Source organism: Periplaneta americana, chromosome 2 (genome assembly GCF_040183065.1).
Source record: "Periplaneta americana isolate PAMFEO1 chromosome 2, P.americana_PAMFEO1_priV1, whole genome shotgun sequence".
NCBI classification, from domain to species: domain Eukaryota; kingdom Metazoa; phylum Arthropoda; class Insecta; order Blattodea; family Blattidae; genus Periplaneta; species Periplaneta americana.
In genome coordinates, this window is record NC_091118.1 from 748,929 (window position 1) to 769,668 (window position 20,740).

At 38.3% G+C, this 20,740-nt stretch overlaps 1 protein-coding gene across 1 annotated transcript in view; it reads left to right on the plus strand.

The window, feature by feature from the left end:
* The window catches only part of LOC138695371 (tetra-peptide repeat homeobox protein 1-like), a 34,987-nt gene extending 14,514 nt beyond the window's left edge, over positions 1 to 20,473 (plus strand). Inside the window, exons 2-3 of the mRNA XM_069819789.1 lie at positions 6,952 to 7,198; positions 18,856 to 20,473. Of these exons, the coding sequence (XP_069675890.1) occupies positions 6,952 to 7,198; positions 18,856 to 19,687 (1,079 nt within the window). The 3' untranslated portion in view covers positions 19,688 to 20,473. The remainder of the gene's footprint in view (positions 1 to 6,951; positions 7,199 to 18,855) is intronic.
* The last annotated feature ends 267 nt before the right edge of the window (positions 20,474 to 20,740 follow it).

The following is a 20,740-nucleotide window of genomic DNA, read 5'->3' on the forward strand; positions in this document are numbered from 1 at the left end:
TGATGAAATGAATCAGGGATTTCCAGGGACTTTCTTAATATCTAATAGGACAGATGAAAATGTGCTATCTTTTGTTTTTTAATTGTGTTAAACAAGAAATTGGTATCCTGGCCACAAAATCTTCATGAGTGACATGAAAGAAGAATTTTATAAAGGTTTACGAAAATGTCCAGCTTTGGCATCAAATTTTTTGGATTAGGACTCTAAATTATACCGGGAAGCTAGAAGGCGAATGAAGAACTTCCAAGTGCCTGGGCAATAGATATTACTACAGTGCGAGCGAGAAGTTTCTCCGCAGTGCTTCTGTAGCCACGGTGCAGCCAAGAATCCACCAGGCAGAGAATTCAAGTGGCAGCACTGGTCGCTAAGCATATGATTGACTGGGGATGTGAGGTTGTCAAACCGGAATTAATGGGAAAATGTCAACTTTCTACAAGATTACGTACCAGCTGTCTACAGGATTACTACAACTAATGGAGCTGCGGAGGGACTTTTGGATCGCACTGTATAAAGCTTGGGTAACTGCGATGGGCCCTCCCGATAAACGCTTGTTTTACACCTGGCACATCGAAAAAGTATGGAGTAAGAACATTAGGAATAAAATAAAAGATTTAACCTAGCAGGCAGTAACATACAAGTATTTACGAGTTCTTCACACAGAAAATGACGAGAACACTTATGCTAAACTTTTGGTAGGAATCCTTCAGTATTTAACAGGTGATACTGAATTATCATTATTTTTTTAATATTTTACTACTACTGCATGAAGAACGTAGTGTGTTGGGCCTGCTGCCGTAGGAAATAATTGTGGTATAGATATTAATATGCACATAGAATGGATGCAACGTAGTGCTCTAAAGCACATATACCTACACTGTAAAAAAAACAAGAAGACTAGACAAAGACATATCAACTCTCATGAAATTAACCAGAGATAGACTATTCGACAGACTGACCGTTTTGAACAAAAGAGAAATACAAAAACAAATCTGATATGAGCAAACCAATCCGCAAAGAAGTTCTAAATATTTCTCTGTCACTTTTGCAAAGAAAGGAAACAGATCAATAAAATATATGAACAGTTCATGTTTCTTTAGTGTTGTTGTTTGTTTGTTATTTAGTAATATTGTATTTGTTAAATTCGTTTCTTCATAAGACAGTTTATTCATTTTATCCTGACATTATCTATGGGTGGCAAGATTTATATACAGTGATGTACAGTTCAGCATTGTAAAGTGAAAAACTGGTATCTACACATTCATTTGTAGATTGGATTTAAATGGTGAGTGACCTATATGGTATTTCATAACATACTATTAATGATGTTCTTATATTAATTATTTATGTTGGATTTAATCAATTTTTTGTGGGGATATTCATATTATGTTAGTACAATATAGGAACCTTACATGCAGGAAACAAGCATCGAACCAAAATCACACATGCGCGACTGATTTCACTCGACCCAACAGTACAATCGTTAATGTTTTATTGTACAATCATTACTTATTAATTATAAATAAGATACATTTTAGAAGTGTAGGTCTAAAAGCAATTGGCGTACAAATGTATGTAACACTTATTAGACCACTACACAATATCTGAGACTTAGAATAAATCGACGCCTAATGTCAAAGGACACTAACTCCAAAATCTCAACTTTACAGGGGAGGCAAAAAACAGTTTAATTGTGTACATTTTATTGTTACTGCTTTAATTTAAGAGATATGTTGATAAAATTTAAATCATATATATATCAAATATAAACCTAAAGACAATACAATACAGTACATATTTTCTAGAAATATTTTAGTATTGTCTTAAAAGTTAACACATTTTGGAGATAGTGTTCTTTGTTACTAACGAAGCTTTCAATTTAGTAGACAGTGTTAAAAATAAATGCCAAAATATTGAATTTAAACATTTTAATAAGAAATTATAGCTATTTGACAATGCAAATTAATAAATTTAATTATTGTGGTGAGCAGCAAATATCAATTTCTTCTTCTTCATAAAGGAATATTACCTAAACTTAGAACATATCAGTAAGATTATAAAAATACCAGTTAATATTATTTACACAGCATAAAAGCATAATATTATCATTATTAGATCAATTTATACTATTATCTGAAATAATAATTTTAACAGTGCATTTATAAAATAATAAAAGAGCAAAGTTATCTTCATTTTTACATTGCATTTTAGAACATCAGTGTTTTTAAATATTGCTAATGTTACTTTAATATACCACAGCTGATGAGGGTTTGGACGAAAAAGTTATTCAATTAATGATCAATTTATTTAAAAAATAATGAATTCTACAAATTCAGTTCATTTAAAAGTCTGTCTGCACGTAATGAAAAGAAAACACACTTTACTCAGAATTTGTGCCCTAAATGACATTGAATAAAATTATAATATGAATATATTATATTATATTTGATTCAGTATTTTATGTTTTGAACAGTATCAATATCTACACCTCTCATATAAAAATTTGAAATTTCCTCTTAATTTTATAATCACTCATTGCTCTTCATTTTGAGTACTGTATCTTATATTACGATTTCCTGTTCTCCATTTTTAAACTGTTGTAAAAGAATTGGTAATTTCCTGGTAAAATATTCTGTTTACACAGTTGCAATAGATTTTTAATTTTCTAATCTTGTATATTTTTAGTGCTCCTTGATGCTTTGGTTTAAGCTGACGATTATCCAGCCTAAATCCAAGTGTAATCTTGCTTTGTACATTGAATTTTTGGAATTCTTCATCATACTTGTATTTAAATGATAAGTGTTCACTGTTACTTTTCCGATACTGGAACCACACTATATCCAGCCATCTTACAATGTTTCCGTTAGTGTCAACTTTCTTGTTCTTTATTAATGTCTTCTGAATTTCTCTTACATAATTAAATCACTCTGTTTCACTTCTATTTTTGATACAGCTTAAAGTATAGTGTATCACCCTGATGGATCAAATATTTCTGTATGTTTGGTTGTTTTTTTTTCAATGTTCGCGTGGACTGTGTCCATTTGTGAATGTCCTGGTTAAAAAAAATATGTTCAATTTGAGGTATGTCAAAAACATTCGCAGCGTAGAGGAGCATGGTTGATATAAGCACATTCCTCCACAAGTATCGAACATGAAATAGAACCTTTTACCATTCTGCAGTTTTTTCATTTGAGCAAAGAGACGTGATGGTACTACTGCAGCTTCCCTTTCTGCAATTATCTCGTTTCATATAAAATTTTGTGCTGTTCTGTTGGCTACAGCATACACGGTCAAATTATATAGGCCTACAGCTAATCTACGTTTATAAAACACTCATTCCATTTTAAAACTTGGATTGTAGCGCACAGCTTCGAAATAAAATTAAAAAAAGTAAAGAACGTTCACTGATGCCATAATTTTGTAATTTTCTTTTACTTGAGCTGCTTCCTTTCTTTCAATGTGGGACTGACGAACTGCCTCCGTTTCTATCTTCTTAAGTTCAAACATGTGATCATATTTATAACATTTATTGCATTGATGCTTTCTGGGATTATGAAAAGCTATATTAAAATTATTTTTGAAAATATGACGTTAATATGAAAGGTTTTCTGTCTGAACATTAGCATTCCTGAATTTCCCTTCCCCCAACATTTGGGCTCATCATTGATCCGGATGCACCGCAACCTTAGGCTTACTGTGCTACCTATGTTTTATCATTTAATACCAATTCATCAACCCTGTTACCTTGATTAAGGTGTACAGTCCAGATATAGAACGTTTATTACAAACTGTAAACTTCTTACAAACTGAATTGATTTAAGAATGCGTGTTCTATTAATAAAAAAATTATCAAATCTTTAACAATAAACAGTATGGTGATTGTATTACATTCTTGGTTGTATGTTCTGAGGAAGTGTCACCAATAAAATCTTAGAAATGTTAAATAATTTAGAGACAAAGAACACTATCTCAACTCAGTGTTCTTCTAGTTTATATTTTATTATTGTCAAAGAAAACTAAGTCTAGATAGTGTTGTTTGACACTCAGCATCTGTCTAAATTAACACAACACTATCTAAAAAAAAAAAAAAAAACAAAAAAAAACTATTACTTGTAGAGACATATTACTTTCACACTATTATAAAGGCTACTTTGTACAACATGATACTACAAATAATTCAGAAAGTCGATTTTTGGCGATAGTGTCCTTTGACACTAAGCCGTCGAAATGTCAAAGTGTTTTGTAACTAATTCTATAAGTGAAATGAATTACTTTATAATCGAAATTGAAACGTTTATCTCTCTTCAATAGCACAGAGCATACAGCTGATCGCGAAGCCCGACCTCTCTATGACGTCACATGGAATGTTTGAGAGCGACATTTCTATTTGTCTCCGAATCACACATTAGTCGATGGTAGCCAATAAGAACTCGACATACAATATAGCTAGCTACACCTGAAAATTTCTACTCCTCACAGCGCGACCGATCTCGACCGATCTCATCCGACCCAAATTAGACGTCTCTTGTATGCTACAGATAGACACTTATATAAAATTTAGCTGAGTTGCCAATTCCTGAAGTCATTATCACATTGTATTTATGCCACGCGCCTAAGGGTTAAGAAGATAGGGATTTACGAGGGTTTACAATTCCAGGAAGAAAGACCGTCATATATTTTGGTGCAAGGTATACCCTCACCATTATTACAATCTAAAAAGCGTCACATTCCAGTACAGTGCCCCGAAAACTTACATAGTGCGAACACTGGATGAAAGATTAAGTAACAAAGTTTACTCCGAAGACCGTTTAATTGCACAACTGGACAGTATTGCACAACACAGCATGACCTAATAGTCTATTGTAATGTAACGTTTATTGTTATAATTGTAACTAACAATAAAATTACAAAAATGGATAAGCAATAAAGAAAACTGGTAATGTTTTAGGCCCATATTCGAAAAATTCTGGGTTAAAACTCCGTGCCCAGCCAATTTGACTCATGTTTTTCATGGTTTCCCTCAGTCACGAAGGCATATACTGGATTGGAAATTTGCATATCATGATTCATAACACCCTTAATCACCAATATCATGAACATTAAAATAAAATCTAAATCAATTACATGAACACAAGCCATTTATAACACACGACAATAAAAACAGAGTCAGAACAAAAGTCCATGGCCTACAGATATACCCAAAGATCCTACACACGTGATACGATCATAGATGTTAGTGTGTATGAATAAACTTATCAAAAGAGATGCCAACTGAGAATAAGTGAAACAGGAGAAGGTGGTTATGGGATTTTTAAGTCAGGTAGGATAAATTTAATTTTAGACAAAATGAATAACACGACCTCAGAATGGCTCGAAATTAACATAGGAGTGAAACGGATTTGCGGTGTTTCTCTTTTTCTGTTTATAATGCAAACGAAAAAAATTATTCAGGAATGGAGAGCCATGCGATATAAAGAGTTAGAGGTAAACAGATATTTAAAAATATGTTAATTAATATTTGTGGATAACCTAGTTTTAATAGCACCTACAGAAAATGATCTACAATACTCAGTACATTAGTAAAATATCATTGCAAAATATAACATGGAAATAATACAGAAAAAGAAAGTTTCGCCTTCTGGCGAAAATAGCTTGTCCCTAGTAAAATATGTTTGGAAGACAAAATTTTAGAAAGAGCAAATGATATTACATATATTGGCTACAAATTAACATTTGATAATTATTTAGAATAATGAGCAAAACTGTAAAACACTCCAAGACTATGGAAATGATCAATAGAGTAATGAAACCTTCCCTGGTACAGAAAAGCACTAGAATACGACTTCAACAAACCCTGTACTCAGTTATGGCAGTTCTTTTTATTTTATTGAGTTATTTTACGACGTTGTATCAACATCTCACGTTACTTAGCGTCTGAATGAAATGGAGGTGATAATCCAGGTGAAATGAGTCCGGGGCCCAGCACCGAAAGTTACCCAGCATTTGCTCTTATTCCCTTAAGGGAAAACTCCGGAAATACCTCAACCAGGTAACTTGCCCCGATCGGGATTCGAACTCGGACCACTTGGTTTCGCGGCCAAACGAGGTGACCGTTACTCCACAGGAATGGACTTATGGTAGTGAGGCAAATATATTAAGGGGAAAGAACAGCTAATGAAATAAGATTTATGCGAAGAACAGTATTATATAAAAATGAGACCATAAGTGCAGCGATGAAGTAATGGAAGAACTCGGCCTGTAATCAATACTCAATTTCATACAAAATATGAGAACAATTGCATGAGACGTTTGCGATGTATGAGATCCCACAGAATCCCAAAAGCTATGCTTCACTATCTATCTTAGGGGAAAAGATTTCTGGGAAGCCCCATAAAGAGTTTGAGAGAAAATTACTCTTTATTATGAGATCTAATAGACCACATGACCTAAAACTTGTATGGATGATGATGAAGTCAGGTAGATAGATGTCTTTGGAAATGGTTCTTGTTGCGCAGTAGTGCAATGGAACAAATGCATAGTGTGATTGTTTTGGTTTTGCCAATCCACAATGCATATGCAAGGAATTTCCGCCATCGAGTACAGTTAAGAGAAAAATATTATGTGCTGACAATTAAGATTATTATTGTTTTTACCAAGTATGCTAATTTGAAGCTTTATGCCATGAAGTCCTGAAAATATGCTGCATAGCATGCTCAATAGTTAATATACACAGGAACGCCTGAAATATGAAAAAAAGGTACAGTTAATTTTGTATATTCGTTACTACTGTCGTTCAAAACATGTACAAAATGATTTTGTATGACTTGAAAATGGAGAGTAAATTATGCAGTTGAATACGTATCCTCGCCTTACTAATAGGTCTATGTCATTCACTGAAAGTAAGTGAATGCAGTGACACATGCATAACAATCAAGTTTATTTTGCTTCTTGCAGACTTACCAGGATACATGGAAGACAAGCCAGGTACAATACCACAAACCACGCCAGCTACCATGACAGAACCAATCCCAACTCACATGTTAGATCCCGTGCCACATTCCGTGCCACCACCCGTGCCACCTCCCGTGCCACCACACGTGCCATCACCCGTGCCATCACCCGTGCCAGCACCATCATTACAGAACCCACCAGAAGAAGAAGATGACAGGAGAACGAAGAGTTGCTGCTGGCGTTGTTTAAGGTATTTATTTCTTTGGCTACTTCACATGTTGAATCGCAGGCCAGCACCCATGCCAGCGCCTATGTCATCTCTCATGATAGATTCAATGCCAACTCCCATGCAAGATACCATATCAGTACCTATTCCAGAAACCATGTCAGCTCCCATGCCAGAATCAATCCCAGACCCCATGCGAGCTTCAATGCAAGATATCATTCCAGCTCCCATGTCAAGTCACATACTAGATCCCGTGCCAGCCCCCATGCCAACTGGAATGCCAGCTCCCACGCCAAGAGCAATGAGCCTCTGGTCTCGTTTAAGATATAGGTTTCGTGGGCCAGCTCCCATTTCATTTGACATGCCATTTCGCAGGCCAGCCCGCATGCCATCTCCCATGCCAGATCGCATGTCACCACCATATTCCAATTGCCTACCAGCAGAAGATAGGCACCGAATAAGGAATGCCTGGTGGTCTTGTTTAAGATATATATTTTTTGGGCCACGTCCCGTACTAGATGACGACGAGACATATTACACGCCGGCACCTATGCCAACTTCTGTGACAGCATCCTTGCCAGATCCCATGCCAGTACCCAGACCAGCACCAATTCCAGATTATATGCCAGGATCCATGACAGCTCCCATGCCAGATCCAATACCACTACCAGTGCAAGATTCCATATCGGTGCCTATGCCAGGTCCTATGCCATTACCCATGCCAGCTTCCATGCCAGCAGAAGATAGGCACCGAAGAAGGAATGCCTGGTGGTCTTGTGTAAGATATATATTTTTTGGGCCACGTCCCGTACTAGATGACGAGACATATTACACGCCGGCAACTATGCCAACTTCTGTGACAGCATCCTTGTCAGATCCCATGCCAGTACCCAGACCAGCACCAATTCCAGATGATATGCCTGGACCCATGACAGCTCCCATGCCAGATCCAATACCACTACCAGTGCAAGATTCCATGTCAGCGCCTATGCCAGGTCCTATGCCATTACCCATGCCACCTTCCATGCCAGCAGAAGGTAGGCACCGAATAAGGAATGCCTGGTGGTCTTGTTTAAGATATATATTTTTTGGGCCACGTCCCGTACTAGATGACGAGACATATTACACGCCGGCACCTATGCCAACTTCTGTGACAGCATCCTTGGCAGATACCATGCCAGTACCCAGACCAGCACCAATTCCAGATGATATGCCTGGACCCATGACAGCTCCCATGCCAGATCCAATACCAGTACCTGTGCAAGATTCCATATCGGTGCCTATGCCAGGTCCTATGCCATTACCCATGCCAGCTTCCATGCCAGCAGAAGATAGGCACCGAAGAAGGAATGCCTGGTGGTCTTGTTTAAGATATATATTTTTTGGGCCACGTCCCGTACTAGATGACGACGAGACACATTACACGCCGGCACCTATGCCAACTTCTGTGACAGCATCCTTGCCAGAGCCCATGCCAGTACCCAGACCAGCACCAATTCCAGATGATATGCCTGGACCCATGACAGCTCCCATGCCAGATCCAATACCAGTACCTGTGCAAGATTCCATATCGGTGCCTATGCTAGGTCCTATGCCATTACCCATGCCAGCTTCCATGCCAGCAGAAGATAGGCACCGAAGAAGGAATGCCTGGTGGTCTTGTATAAGATATATATTTTTTGGGCCACGTCCCGTACTAGATGACGACGAGACATATTACACGCCGGCACCTATGCCAACTTCTGTGACAGCATCCTTGCCAGATCCCATGCCAGTACCCAGACCAGCACCAATTCCAGATTATATGCCAGGATCCATGACAGCTCCCATGCCAGATCCAATACCACTACCAGTGCAAGATTCCATATCGGTGCCTATGCCAGGTCCTATGCCATTACCCATGCCAGCTTCCATGCCAGCAGAAGATAGGCACCGAAGAAGGAATGCCTGGTGGTCTTGTTTAAGATATATATTTTTTGGGCCACGTCCCGTACTAGACGACGAGACATATTACACGCCGGCAACTATGCCAACTTCTGTGACAGCATCCTTGCCAGATCCTATGCCAGTACCCAGACCAGCACCAATTCCAGATGATATGCCTGGACCTATGACAGCTCCCATGCCAGATCCAATACCAGTACCTGTGCAAGATTCCATATCAGTGCCTATGCCAGGTCCTATGCCATTACCCATGCCAGCTTCCATGCCAGCCGAAGATAGGCACCGAAGAAGGAATGCCTGGTGGTCTTGTTTAAGATATATATTTTTTGGGCCACGTCCCGTACTAGATGACGACGAGACATATTACACGCCGGCTATGCCAACTTCTGTGACAGCATCCTTGCCAGATCCCATGCCAGTACCCAGACCAGCACCAATTCCAGATTATATGCCAGGATCCATGACAGCTCCCATGCCAGATCCAATACCACTACCAGTGCAAGATTCCATATCAGTGCCTATGCCAGGTCCTATGCCATTACCCATGCCAGTTTCCATGCCAGCAGAAGATAGGCACCGAAGAAGGAATGCCTGGTGGTCTTGTTTAAGATATATATTTTTTGGGCCACGTCCCGTACTAGATGACGACGAGACATATTACACGCCAGCACCTACGCCAACTTCTGTGACAGCATCCTTGGCAGATCCCATGCCAGTACCCAGACCAGCACCAATTCCAGATCATATGCCAGGACCCATGACAGCTCCCATGCCAGATCCAATATCACTACCAGTGCAAGATTCCATGTCAGCGCCTATGCCAGGTCCTATGCCATTACCCATGCCAGCTTCCATGCCAGCAGAACGTAGGCACCGAATAAGGAATGCCTGGTGGTCTTGTGTAAGATATATATTTTTTGGGCCACGTCCCGTACTAGATGACGACGAGACATATTACACGCCGGCACCTATGCCAACTTCTGTGACATCATCCTTGCCAGATCCCATGCCAGTACCCAGACCAGCAGCCATTCCAGATGATATACCAGGACCCATGACAGCTCCCATGCCAGATCCAATACCACTACCAGTGCAAGATTCCATGTCAGCGCCTATGCCAGGATCCATGCTAGACCCCATGCTGGTTCCCATGTCTGATTCCATGGCGAATTCCTTGTCAGCAACCTATTCAGATCCCATGCCAGTACCCATAGAAGTCCCTATGCCAGCTTCCATGCCACCAACCAAGCCAGACCCCATACAAGCACCTATATTAGATCCCATGTCAGATTCCTTGCCATACCCCATTCCAGCTCCAATGGCAACACTCATATCAGATTCAATAACAGCACCCCTGCCAGATCCTATACAAGCTTCCATGCCATCACCCATTCCAGATTCCTTGCGAGAACCCATGCTAGCTCCAGTGTCTGATGCCATGCCGGCTCCCATGTCGGATTCCTTGCCATCACCCATGATAGATGCCTTGTCAGATTCCATCTCGCCAACCAAGCCAGACCCCATACCAGATTCCATGCCTACTTCCATGCCGGATTCCTTGTCATCACCCATGCTAGATGCCTTGTCAGATTCCGTGCCACCAACTAAGCCAGACACCATACCGGATCCCATGCCTGCTTCCATGCCGGATTCCTTGGCATCACCCATGCTAGATGCCTTGTCAGATTCCATGGCACCAACCAAGCCAGACCTCATACCAGATCCCATGCCGGATTCCTTGCCATCACCCATGCTAGATGCCTTGTCAGATTCGATGCCACCAACCAAGCCAGACCCCATACCAGATCCCATGCCTGCTTCCATGCCGGATTCCTTACCATCACTCATGCGAGATGCTTTGCCAGAACCCATGCCATCTCCTATACCACCAACTAAGCCAGATCGCATACCAACATCCACATCATTTTCCATGCTTGCTTTCATGCAAGATTCCTTGTCATCACCCATGTCAGATGCCTTGCCATCACCCAGGCCATATCCCGTGCCGGCTCCCATGTCACCAACCAAGCAACATCCCATACCAGCACCCATATTAGATTCCATGCCTGCTTCCATGTCAGATTCCTTGCCATTACCAATATTAGCTCCAATGGTAACACCCAAGCCAACTCCGATACAAGATTCCTTGCCAGTTCCCATGCCAGAAACCAAGCTAGATCCCATGTCAAATGCCTTGTTAACGCCCATGCTAGATCCCATCCAAAATCCTTTACCAGCGCCTATGCGAGATCCCTTGATAACTCCTCTGCTAGCATCATCGATGGAAGATCCCATGCCTGAATCCTTGCCAGTTTCCATGCCTGGACCATCATTGGAGCACTTAGCAACGGAAGATGAAGATGAGGAAACAACAACGACGTGTTGGTCTTGTTTAAGGTATATATTTTGTTTGCTTTGTTGTCGTTTGAGGCGTAAGTAGTATAAATATTGTACTTCTAAGAGCCATTTTCAGATAGATTGCCCTCCGAGTGTTCCCATGTTTCTCTCCCCACTTGTTCATAGTAAAGCTTCTGTTAGAGTAATAGTAATTTATATATACTCCTTAATGTTACCTATCATCAAACCTTTCATTTTATTTGGCGACCTGTTTCTTTATGTTCTAACAATATGTCTGAATATCACGCTCCGTCCCTTGGTTCCACTCAATATAGCGATAAATAGACACTTGTGGTCGCATTTTCCATTTAAATATTTTGTTTCCTGATAGGCACATCACGCTTAGAAACGTTTGGACCTGTACATTATGAATTAATTATATCTTTATGGCCATACAATAGGAAAGAGATTTACGTTTTTTCTTAGTTCTTTTTTTTTAACCTCAGTCCTAAGAAATCCTTTTTTCTCTTGCTGTCACTAGAGTGCACTGAAATTAATGTTTGGATGGCAATGGACTTACTGTAAGGTAAGTTCATACATTTGCTTTGTTTTCTTGAATGTAGTTAGTAATTATGAATGGCTAGCAGTTTTTAAAATTATGTGATATTTTGTCTGAAACTACATTAACAACTCCCTCAAAATCTGTGCTTCAGTGGCTGACCATGACAATATCTTTGAAAAATATTGGAGTGCAGGAGGTCAAGTGATTTTATTGTCAAACGCCTGGTATTAGAAAACAACAGCAACATTAAAAACTCCATCGTAGCTTTCAGTTTAATAAGGAAACATGGTAAAAATTTTGAAATATTTTTTTCTAAACTCAATGTTTTAATATATATTATTTTAATGTACCGAAGTACATATGATATTTCCATGCAGATATTCTGCGTCATCATACGATGAAAGAGTAATGGAACGGAGAAAGATTCTCTCCGGCGCCGGGATTTGAACCCGGGTTTTCAGCTCTACGTGCTGATGCTTTATCCGCTAAGCCACACCGGATACCCAACCCGGCGTTGGACAGAATCGTCTCAGTTTAAGTTCCAACTCTTGGGTTCCCTCTAGTGGCCGCCCTCTGCACTACGTCATAGACGTCTATGAACGTAGGACTGAAGTCCACACATGTGCTGAGGTGCACTCGTTATGAGTGACTAGTTGGTAGGGATCCGATGGAATAATCGCCGTCTTAAATCACGAAGCATATCATATATATTATTCTAATGTACCGAAGTACATATGATATTTCCATGCAGATATTCTGCATCATAATACGATGAAAGAGTAAAGGAATGGAGAAAAATTCTCTCCGGCGCCTGGATTTGAACCCGGGTTTTCAGCTCTACGTGCTGATGCTTTATCCACAAGAGCTGAAAACCCGGCGCCGGAGAGAATTTTTCCTCTGTTCCATTACTCTTTCATCGCCAATGTTTTAAGGTAAAATTATGACCACTTAACCAAACCGAACTAATTGCCAATAATGCGGGAATATATTCGTATATTTCCCAGCAACTCTCACCACTATCCACCACTTGAAATGGACAGAGGTGAAATTAACTTCGGGCGTCATATTTTCTTTTTTTTACGTACAGTTAATGGATTATTCTATAAACATTCAGATTCCTGCTTAATGTTAATTAAATAAAAATAGATAAGCAATGAGAAAATAAAACTTTAATACAAAAAGAAAAGCAATAGGAAAATTCATTGCAAATGCTACTTGCGATGTTGAGGAGGGAGGATGGCTTTAATATGGTGGAAAACCATTGAATGAAAAATAATGTTTTTGCTGTAAAATACACTTTAATATGTGAGAAATATATATGGCATGAAATTTAATGAGGATATATGCCCTTGTCAACTACTGCAGCGCTATCTTTAAAACTATGATGCATAGGGTTTTCAAAGAACAAGAATGGTTAAAATGTGGTGGAAAACGAGTGAATTTTTAAAAAGAAAAATTCTTTGTTTAAAATAATCTTTGAAATTTCAAAATTTCATCGCACAAAATTTAATGCACATTTATATAACCCTTTAGGCTGTCATTTTTAAAGCACAGAGTTTTTAAATTACACCAAATTTTAATTGCAATTTCTGGTAACTTTAATTTTTTGCTTCATTCTCATACAAAGAGTGAATATTTTTATATCTTCGAACTATTAATACATGGATTTTATTTGAAACACACATTCTTAGATAATTAGGAAACTTTCTGTGAAACAGAGATTTGTTATTTTGTTGCATTTGATAAAATAATATCCTCACATGTTTCTCTAATGGTATCTCCAAAATTGATTCTTAAGATGTATTCTTTATTTTCACATTTTGAAAACGAATATCAAATTTATGATACAACCATTTTAAAGAATGTTCTTTTAGGAGTAAAATGACAAAGAGGTTTTGAACTTATCTTAAAAATGGCTCAGATATATTCACTATCGTGACCTACAGTGCCTTGATACTCCCCCCCCCCCCAACATTTCTGCCCAATTATTTTTACTAAACTCAAATGGGCGACTCCAAAATGAATATAGATTGTTAGTTGAGAGGCTTGAGAGAAATAGACCTTTGGGAAGGCCGAGACATAGATTAGAGGATAATATTAAAATGGACTTGAGTGATGTGGGATATGATGGTAGAAATTGGATTATCTTGATGAGGATAGAGGCCAATGATGAGCGTATGTGACGGCGGCCATGAATCTCTGGGTTCCTTAAAAGTCATAAGTAAGTAAGTAATCTCAAATTTAAGTTGTTGCAGCAATGATATTTATATATACAAAAATGAAGAAATTATCATAAAATAGGTAAGAATTCAATTTATACAACATCTCCCCTTAAAAATAAGATTTACATGTATCGGAAATAATCTATGAAGGCCAGTGACAGCTTGTGTCTGTCGTGTGCATGGGTGGGTAAGAGTGTGTATCGGTTATGTGAAGATTATAAAACCCGTTCCATTAGTGAATTGAGGCGTATAGTTGCAAAATCAAAACATAATTTTTCAGTACGAAGGAAAAACGTTTGCAAGGAACTAAGGATTTGCAACCAATTCTCTTTTTCATTATACAAATCCATGTTATGTATCTGGCTTTGGAGCATAACAGTGCTATAACAGTTGTAGAATCATATGAAGATATGAAATACAACATTAACTCATTTCGGAAAAAAAGTGATGTATCTGATTTTGCAACTACACGTCTAAATTAAAGTATTAAATATGTTGTTGTTGTTATCTAATGCCGGGCTTTGGCAACGAAGCCATTAGCGTTCTTGCTCTCCAATATTTCTCTGTGGTGGATCCATCAGGTAGAACTTCACAGATTAGCATAAGTGTAACCGTTTTTTAAGTGGGCACCAATTTTTTGTTTGTAATGGTGGTTACATCACCCACTCACGTAAACCCCCAGTATGACTGGAAGGCCACACCTGTCGTTGGTTAATGGGTCCATCGGACCTGGCCGGGAGGAGTTTTAGAGTCCACCGACCTTTCTCACAAGTACCACTTGTGGAACATTTCTACGCAGTGGCAGGCCAGTGTAAGAGATGAAATAGCATTTCCTCTATTCCTGATGGTGTGGTTATACCGCCAATACTCGGTCCCCAGAGCCTCATCTGTAAAAGCAGGTTGCACCACGAGCAGGTTGAGGTTGGGTTTTGGATAGGAGAGGTTATGGAATGCACTTCACTGTCCCTTGCAACCCAGTATTAAATATTTAAGCCAGTATAACTGATTCAGTGAGAATATCAATTCAGTTCCAGAGGGAGACGAAGACAAGAGTCACTACAGAAATTAAAAAATATATTACTATTAAGCACACGTTAGTGAGTAGCTGTTAACCGTTTTCGGAAATCACAGCACACTTAAACTTTGAGATGAGTGCAGTAAAATTCATTTTTAATAACAATTATTTTCTTTTTATTTTGGTACATTGAAAAGGGTGAACTATCTGATTATGGCTCTTAAGTCGTTTCATTGTAAAAACAAATAGAAAACAACAATTTATATTAGCAGCAATAGCAGTAGTAGTTGCAATAGTAGTAGTAGTAGCAGCAGCAGCAGCAGCAGCAGCAGCAGCAGCAGTAGTAGTAGTAGTTGTAATACTCTTTATCTTCTGTCTATCCTATTCCTGATAACTATGCAATACTTGTGTACATTATTCTTGTTTAGAAACACTCTCGGCTACAATCCAACTAATCCTCTTCTACTGTCATTGCTATCTTCTATTACTATTATCCCTAATTTTTTATCTTCAAGCATATTTATCTCTGACTAAAATTCACTAATTTTTACGTATCTATATTCTACGTTTTACTGTACTACATTATTTTCCCTATTTTTCACTGACATTTTCTCAGAATTTTACTCTTGCATTCATTCAATGTTACAAAATTCGAATGTTTGTAGTAACTTCCTTAGTAGTCTTCTTCAATTCACTTATATCTCTTTCTGTTTCATTGGTATATCTTCTCCCTACTTGCACTCACTTTCATTTATTGTCTACTGCACTTCCCAGATTCTTCCTCTCTGTACTACATAAAACACTCAGTGTTGGTTATTTACCATTTATGACTTATTTTAACTCTCTTTACTAATTTCCCTTTCACTGGTTTATTCTATGCGTCTTCTCCTTAACACTTAACTAATTATTCCTAGATCTTTTCCTCAGCTCCACTTCAGTTACACTTAGCGATCGAATCCTCACATTTCAGTTCTCTAGATTAGCTCGCTCAAATTACACCACTGAAATTTATATTAGAGCAAAGGATTTTAATGAATGACATCTGAAAAACAGGGATTTTTGAAAAGTAAAAGGACAATTTCTAAGAAAATATATCAATGTTCCCGTTCTACATAGAAACAGATAATAAGTGCATTTAAATTTAGTGATACCAAGGAAAAACATAGTTTAGGCTCTTTCTCAAGTTCGCACCATTTGTATCAATGTATTTAGAGCCAACTGAAATTAGTTATACATCTTGATTACACAACTTTTAACACTGTATCACTTCGGAATATGTATGATAAGAACTTTGTGTTAAATATTAACGTACCTTGTTAACATGTTTCGACCTATTTTCAGTAATCTTCGGAACTGGTCGTTGTTGGTCTTGGCGCCTCTTGTTTCCTGTGTTAGTGCGTTCGTAGTGTACAGTCAACACACAACTCAATTTCAAAATACATACACTCTTTGACTCTACACTACGAACGCACCAACACAGGAAACAAGAGGCGCCAAGATCAACAACGACCAGTTCCGAAGATTACTGAAAATAGGTCGAAACATGTTAACAAGGTACGTTAATATTTAACACAAGGAAGTTCTTATCATACATATTCCGAAGATGAAATTAGTTGTACAATCTATTCCACTCTACAAAGATGTTTTTTAAAATAAAGGTTAAGTAACTGTATTAGATGTAGTGAAACCGTTGAAAGCATACAGTTCGTACAGTTTATTTTTGCAAATTAAATAAGTTACAAAGAATAAAGAAAAGGGACTCTGTCAACTTCCCTTTACTATCATAACTAGTTTCAGAAAACTTACAAATCATTTTTATTGAACATGAGTTCCGTAGTATTTTATAATTTACGAAATATCATGCAATACTCGCAGATCAATGTTTTAAAAAATTACCCATCCATGGAGCACCACAGCGAACTCTGAGCAGCCGTTACAAAAACAATTAGATATATAGTTAAATATAAATTATTTACATAATTGTGAGAAGAAAACAGCGTCCAGAATTTTCTTTGAATATTAGGCTTATTTGGATTAAAAATCATTTAAAGTAAGTTGATAAATCTCTTTGTCATGTTCTTTTTTTTTTTTTTGGAAATGTAAATTAAAGGGAACAATTAAAGAGCGATTAATAGTCATAAATGTAATTTTGGACTAACAATGTTATATCAAAGGCAACTGAAGCATGTATCCTTTCGAGAAACGCTAATAAAAATAAATTATTTGCGTTTATATAATCTAAATGGTTACTGTACCAATATTTTAAGTATAACACTGGATGTTACTTAATGTTACCGATATTAAATTTACATCGTACACAAAATATTGAGTTTTCTTGCAATTTATTTCATTATACGTCTAAAATTTACTACATAAATAAAAAAAAAAAACATACGAAATGGCTTTGGGCAGATGGTAGGTGCCTGAAATAATATACAATAATCGGCATTAACATAACAACATTAGAACAGTTAAATAAATTATTATCAGCTACACAATGTAGTTTCCTATTCGTATCCATTAGGCCTACATGAGTGCATATGTACTGTACATATGTGTGAAATAATTTTGAAAAGACCAATTTAATAAAGACAAATTCTAGAAAAATTAAATCTACAGCTACAATTGTAATCGCACCTTAAATACAGGAAGATAAAATAGTTTTATAATATTATAAAATTAGTATAATGTTTGAATGTTGTTAAATCATAATTTCATTTTCCAGATAATATTAAATGCTTTGGCATATCATAGTGTTATAGAAGTTTCCCGTTTTCTGAATTACTGTTGTGAACACTGCATCTTGCTAACTGAGAATTAACTGCATTCTGCTATTGCCTTCTCGTGCCGTCGTAGTTCTGTAGCTAAAATTGCCCTCAATTCCACACAAGCTTCTATTCAGTAAAATTTGTAATTTTTATTTACCTTACTCTAAATTACTGTACTTCCTTGATAATTAATCTCTTAGTATTATTTCTCGAAAAACTTATTGCTATATAATTCCTAATCAATAGGGAAAACTCGGCTAATTTCGATACACGGATAATTTCCTGGTATTTATTTTTAAATTTACCATGAAATTAAACTAGAAATAAGTGTAACTTTGGTGACATATATGAGTGACAGAAGTTGTACTATAAAATAGATTTTGTTCACTGCGCTCTTGCAATAACATGAGCGGTTCTTTTGGAAATTACTTCAAGAGATTTGTAGCTTTGAATTTGTGAGTGAATACAACATCCGATTTCCTTTGTTAAATGAAGAATATTTGCTGCTTTTTGTGGTCCAAATAATTTTAAATGATAAGTATTACCATTGTATACTTCTTCGTGAAAAATATATGCTTATCAATGCACTGATTATGTAGCAGTATTATCTTGGGATGTTATTTTCTTAGCGTTTTTCTCATTCCACAAGACCATTTTTTTTTCTTTAAATTTATTTATGGTATAACAATACTGTCTGGTGGAAGAAATAAAAACTGCATGAAACGTACTTACAAATTACAGGTAATCAGGGTAAAACGTAGAAAGAGATACAACAAAAATGATATGAAAGGGCAATTTAATATGTTTGAACAAAGGAAAACTGCTGTATCCAGGACCAGGACCAGGACCAGGACCCGACCAGGACCAGGACTCGGATCAGGACCAGGACCAGGACCAGGACCCGGACCCGCCGGACCAGGACCAGGACCAGGACCAGAACTAGGACCCGGACCCGGACCAGGACCAGGACCCGGACCAGGACCAGGACCAGAACCAGGATCCGGACCCGGACCAGGACCAGGACCAGGATCCAGACCAGGACCCGGACCAGAACCAGGACCAGGACCCGGACCAGGACCAGGGCCCGGACCGGGACCAGGACCAGGGCCAGGACCCGGACCAGGACCAGGACCAGGGCCAGAACCAGAACCAGGATCCGGACCCGGACCAGGACCGGGACCAGGACCAGGACCAGGACTCGGACCAGGACCCGGACCAGGACCCGGACCAGGACCAGGACCAGAACCAGGATCCGGACCCGGACCAGGACCAGGACCAGGATCCGGACCAGGATCCGGACCAGGACCCGGACCAGGACCAGGACCAGGACCAGAAGCAGGACCAGAACCAGGACCAGGACCAGAAGCAGGACCAGAACCAGGACCCGGACCAGGACCAGGACCCAGACCCGGACCGGGACCAGGACCAGGACCAGGACCCGGACCAGGACCAGGGCCAGGACCAGGACCAGGATCCGGACCCGGACCAGGACCAGGACCGGGACCAGGACCAGGACCCGGACCAGGACCAGGACCAGGACTCAGACCAGGACCAGGACCCGGACCAGGACCAGGACCAGGACCAGGACCCGGACCCGGACAAGGACCAGGACCAGGACCAGAGATAATACATAGGCTACTTCTTTCAACACCATTTTTTCTCTAATATTCACTAAAATCTTAATTTCACTTTGTCTATACATTATCATATTGTGTCATTTACCCTATTTTTTTCATTGACCTTTTCTCCTATTTTTCTTTTATATTATTTTACTGTTACAAAGTTCAAATTTTAGCACCACTTTCTTGTTGTCACTTATTCAATTCTCTTAACACTTTTTCGCTATTATTATTCACTCTTGCTATTTGCGCTCATTTTCAGTTTTTCACTACTCCACCTACACATAAGTTTTCTTTCTCATTATTCTCACTTCCAATAAATAGGCCTACTTATATTTTTTCTCTATTCATTTGATTCTACACTTCCTCTCTCTCTCTCTCTCTCAAACTTATCGATCTTTATACAGTTCCACTTTAGTTGCATTTCTTGATCACATCCCTACATTTCTTTTATCGCATCCTTTGCAATTTTAATATCCAAATCCTTAGTTATCGCAGATTTCTGGCCTTCCCCTACTCTTAATCTGAGCTTCATTTCTATATCTGTCTTTTTTTCTATTTGTTTGTTTTTATGTATTGCTTGTTTGTAACTTCTGTATAAATTTATTTGTGGTAAAAATGCTGACATGTAACTTCGTGATATCTAATAATTTACGTACATTAAATACACCCTTTATTTTAATCTGAACCTTATTTTTGCACCAAAACCTTAGTGTCTGATCTGATCTGATCTGATCTGCCCTATATTAATTTTAAATTTCTACAATCCGGTAATGTATCATTACACAATCATTTTTGTCGATTTAAAAATAAATTGTAGTCTTTTCAATAACTGGATCTTTATGAGATATTTTTATTCCACTGCACGTTTCCTTTATTAAAGTTGTAAACATTTCAAGTTGTGGCAGCAAAGGTACTGGGCTGCATCTGTTCTAAGTTCTTCAAGTTGAAGTTGACTTTACTACAGTGATTACTGAGTGGACAAAAGTGCAGAGAGCTTTTACTGGACGTGTAACTGTGATAATCAGATATCGCCAATTCATATTAATATTACGCAGCTCATGAAGTAAGATTATGTAAGTAACAAAAATTACATCAT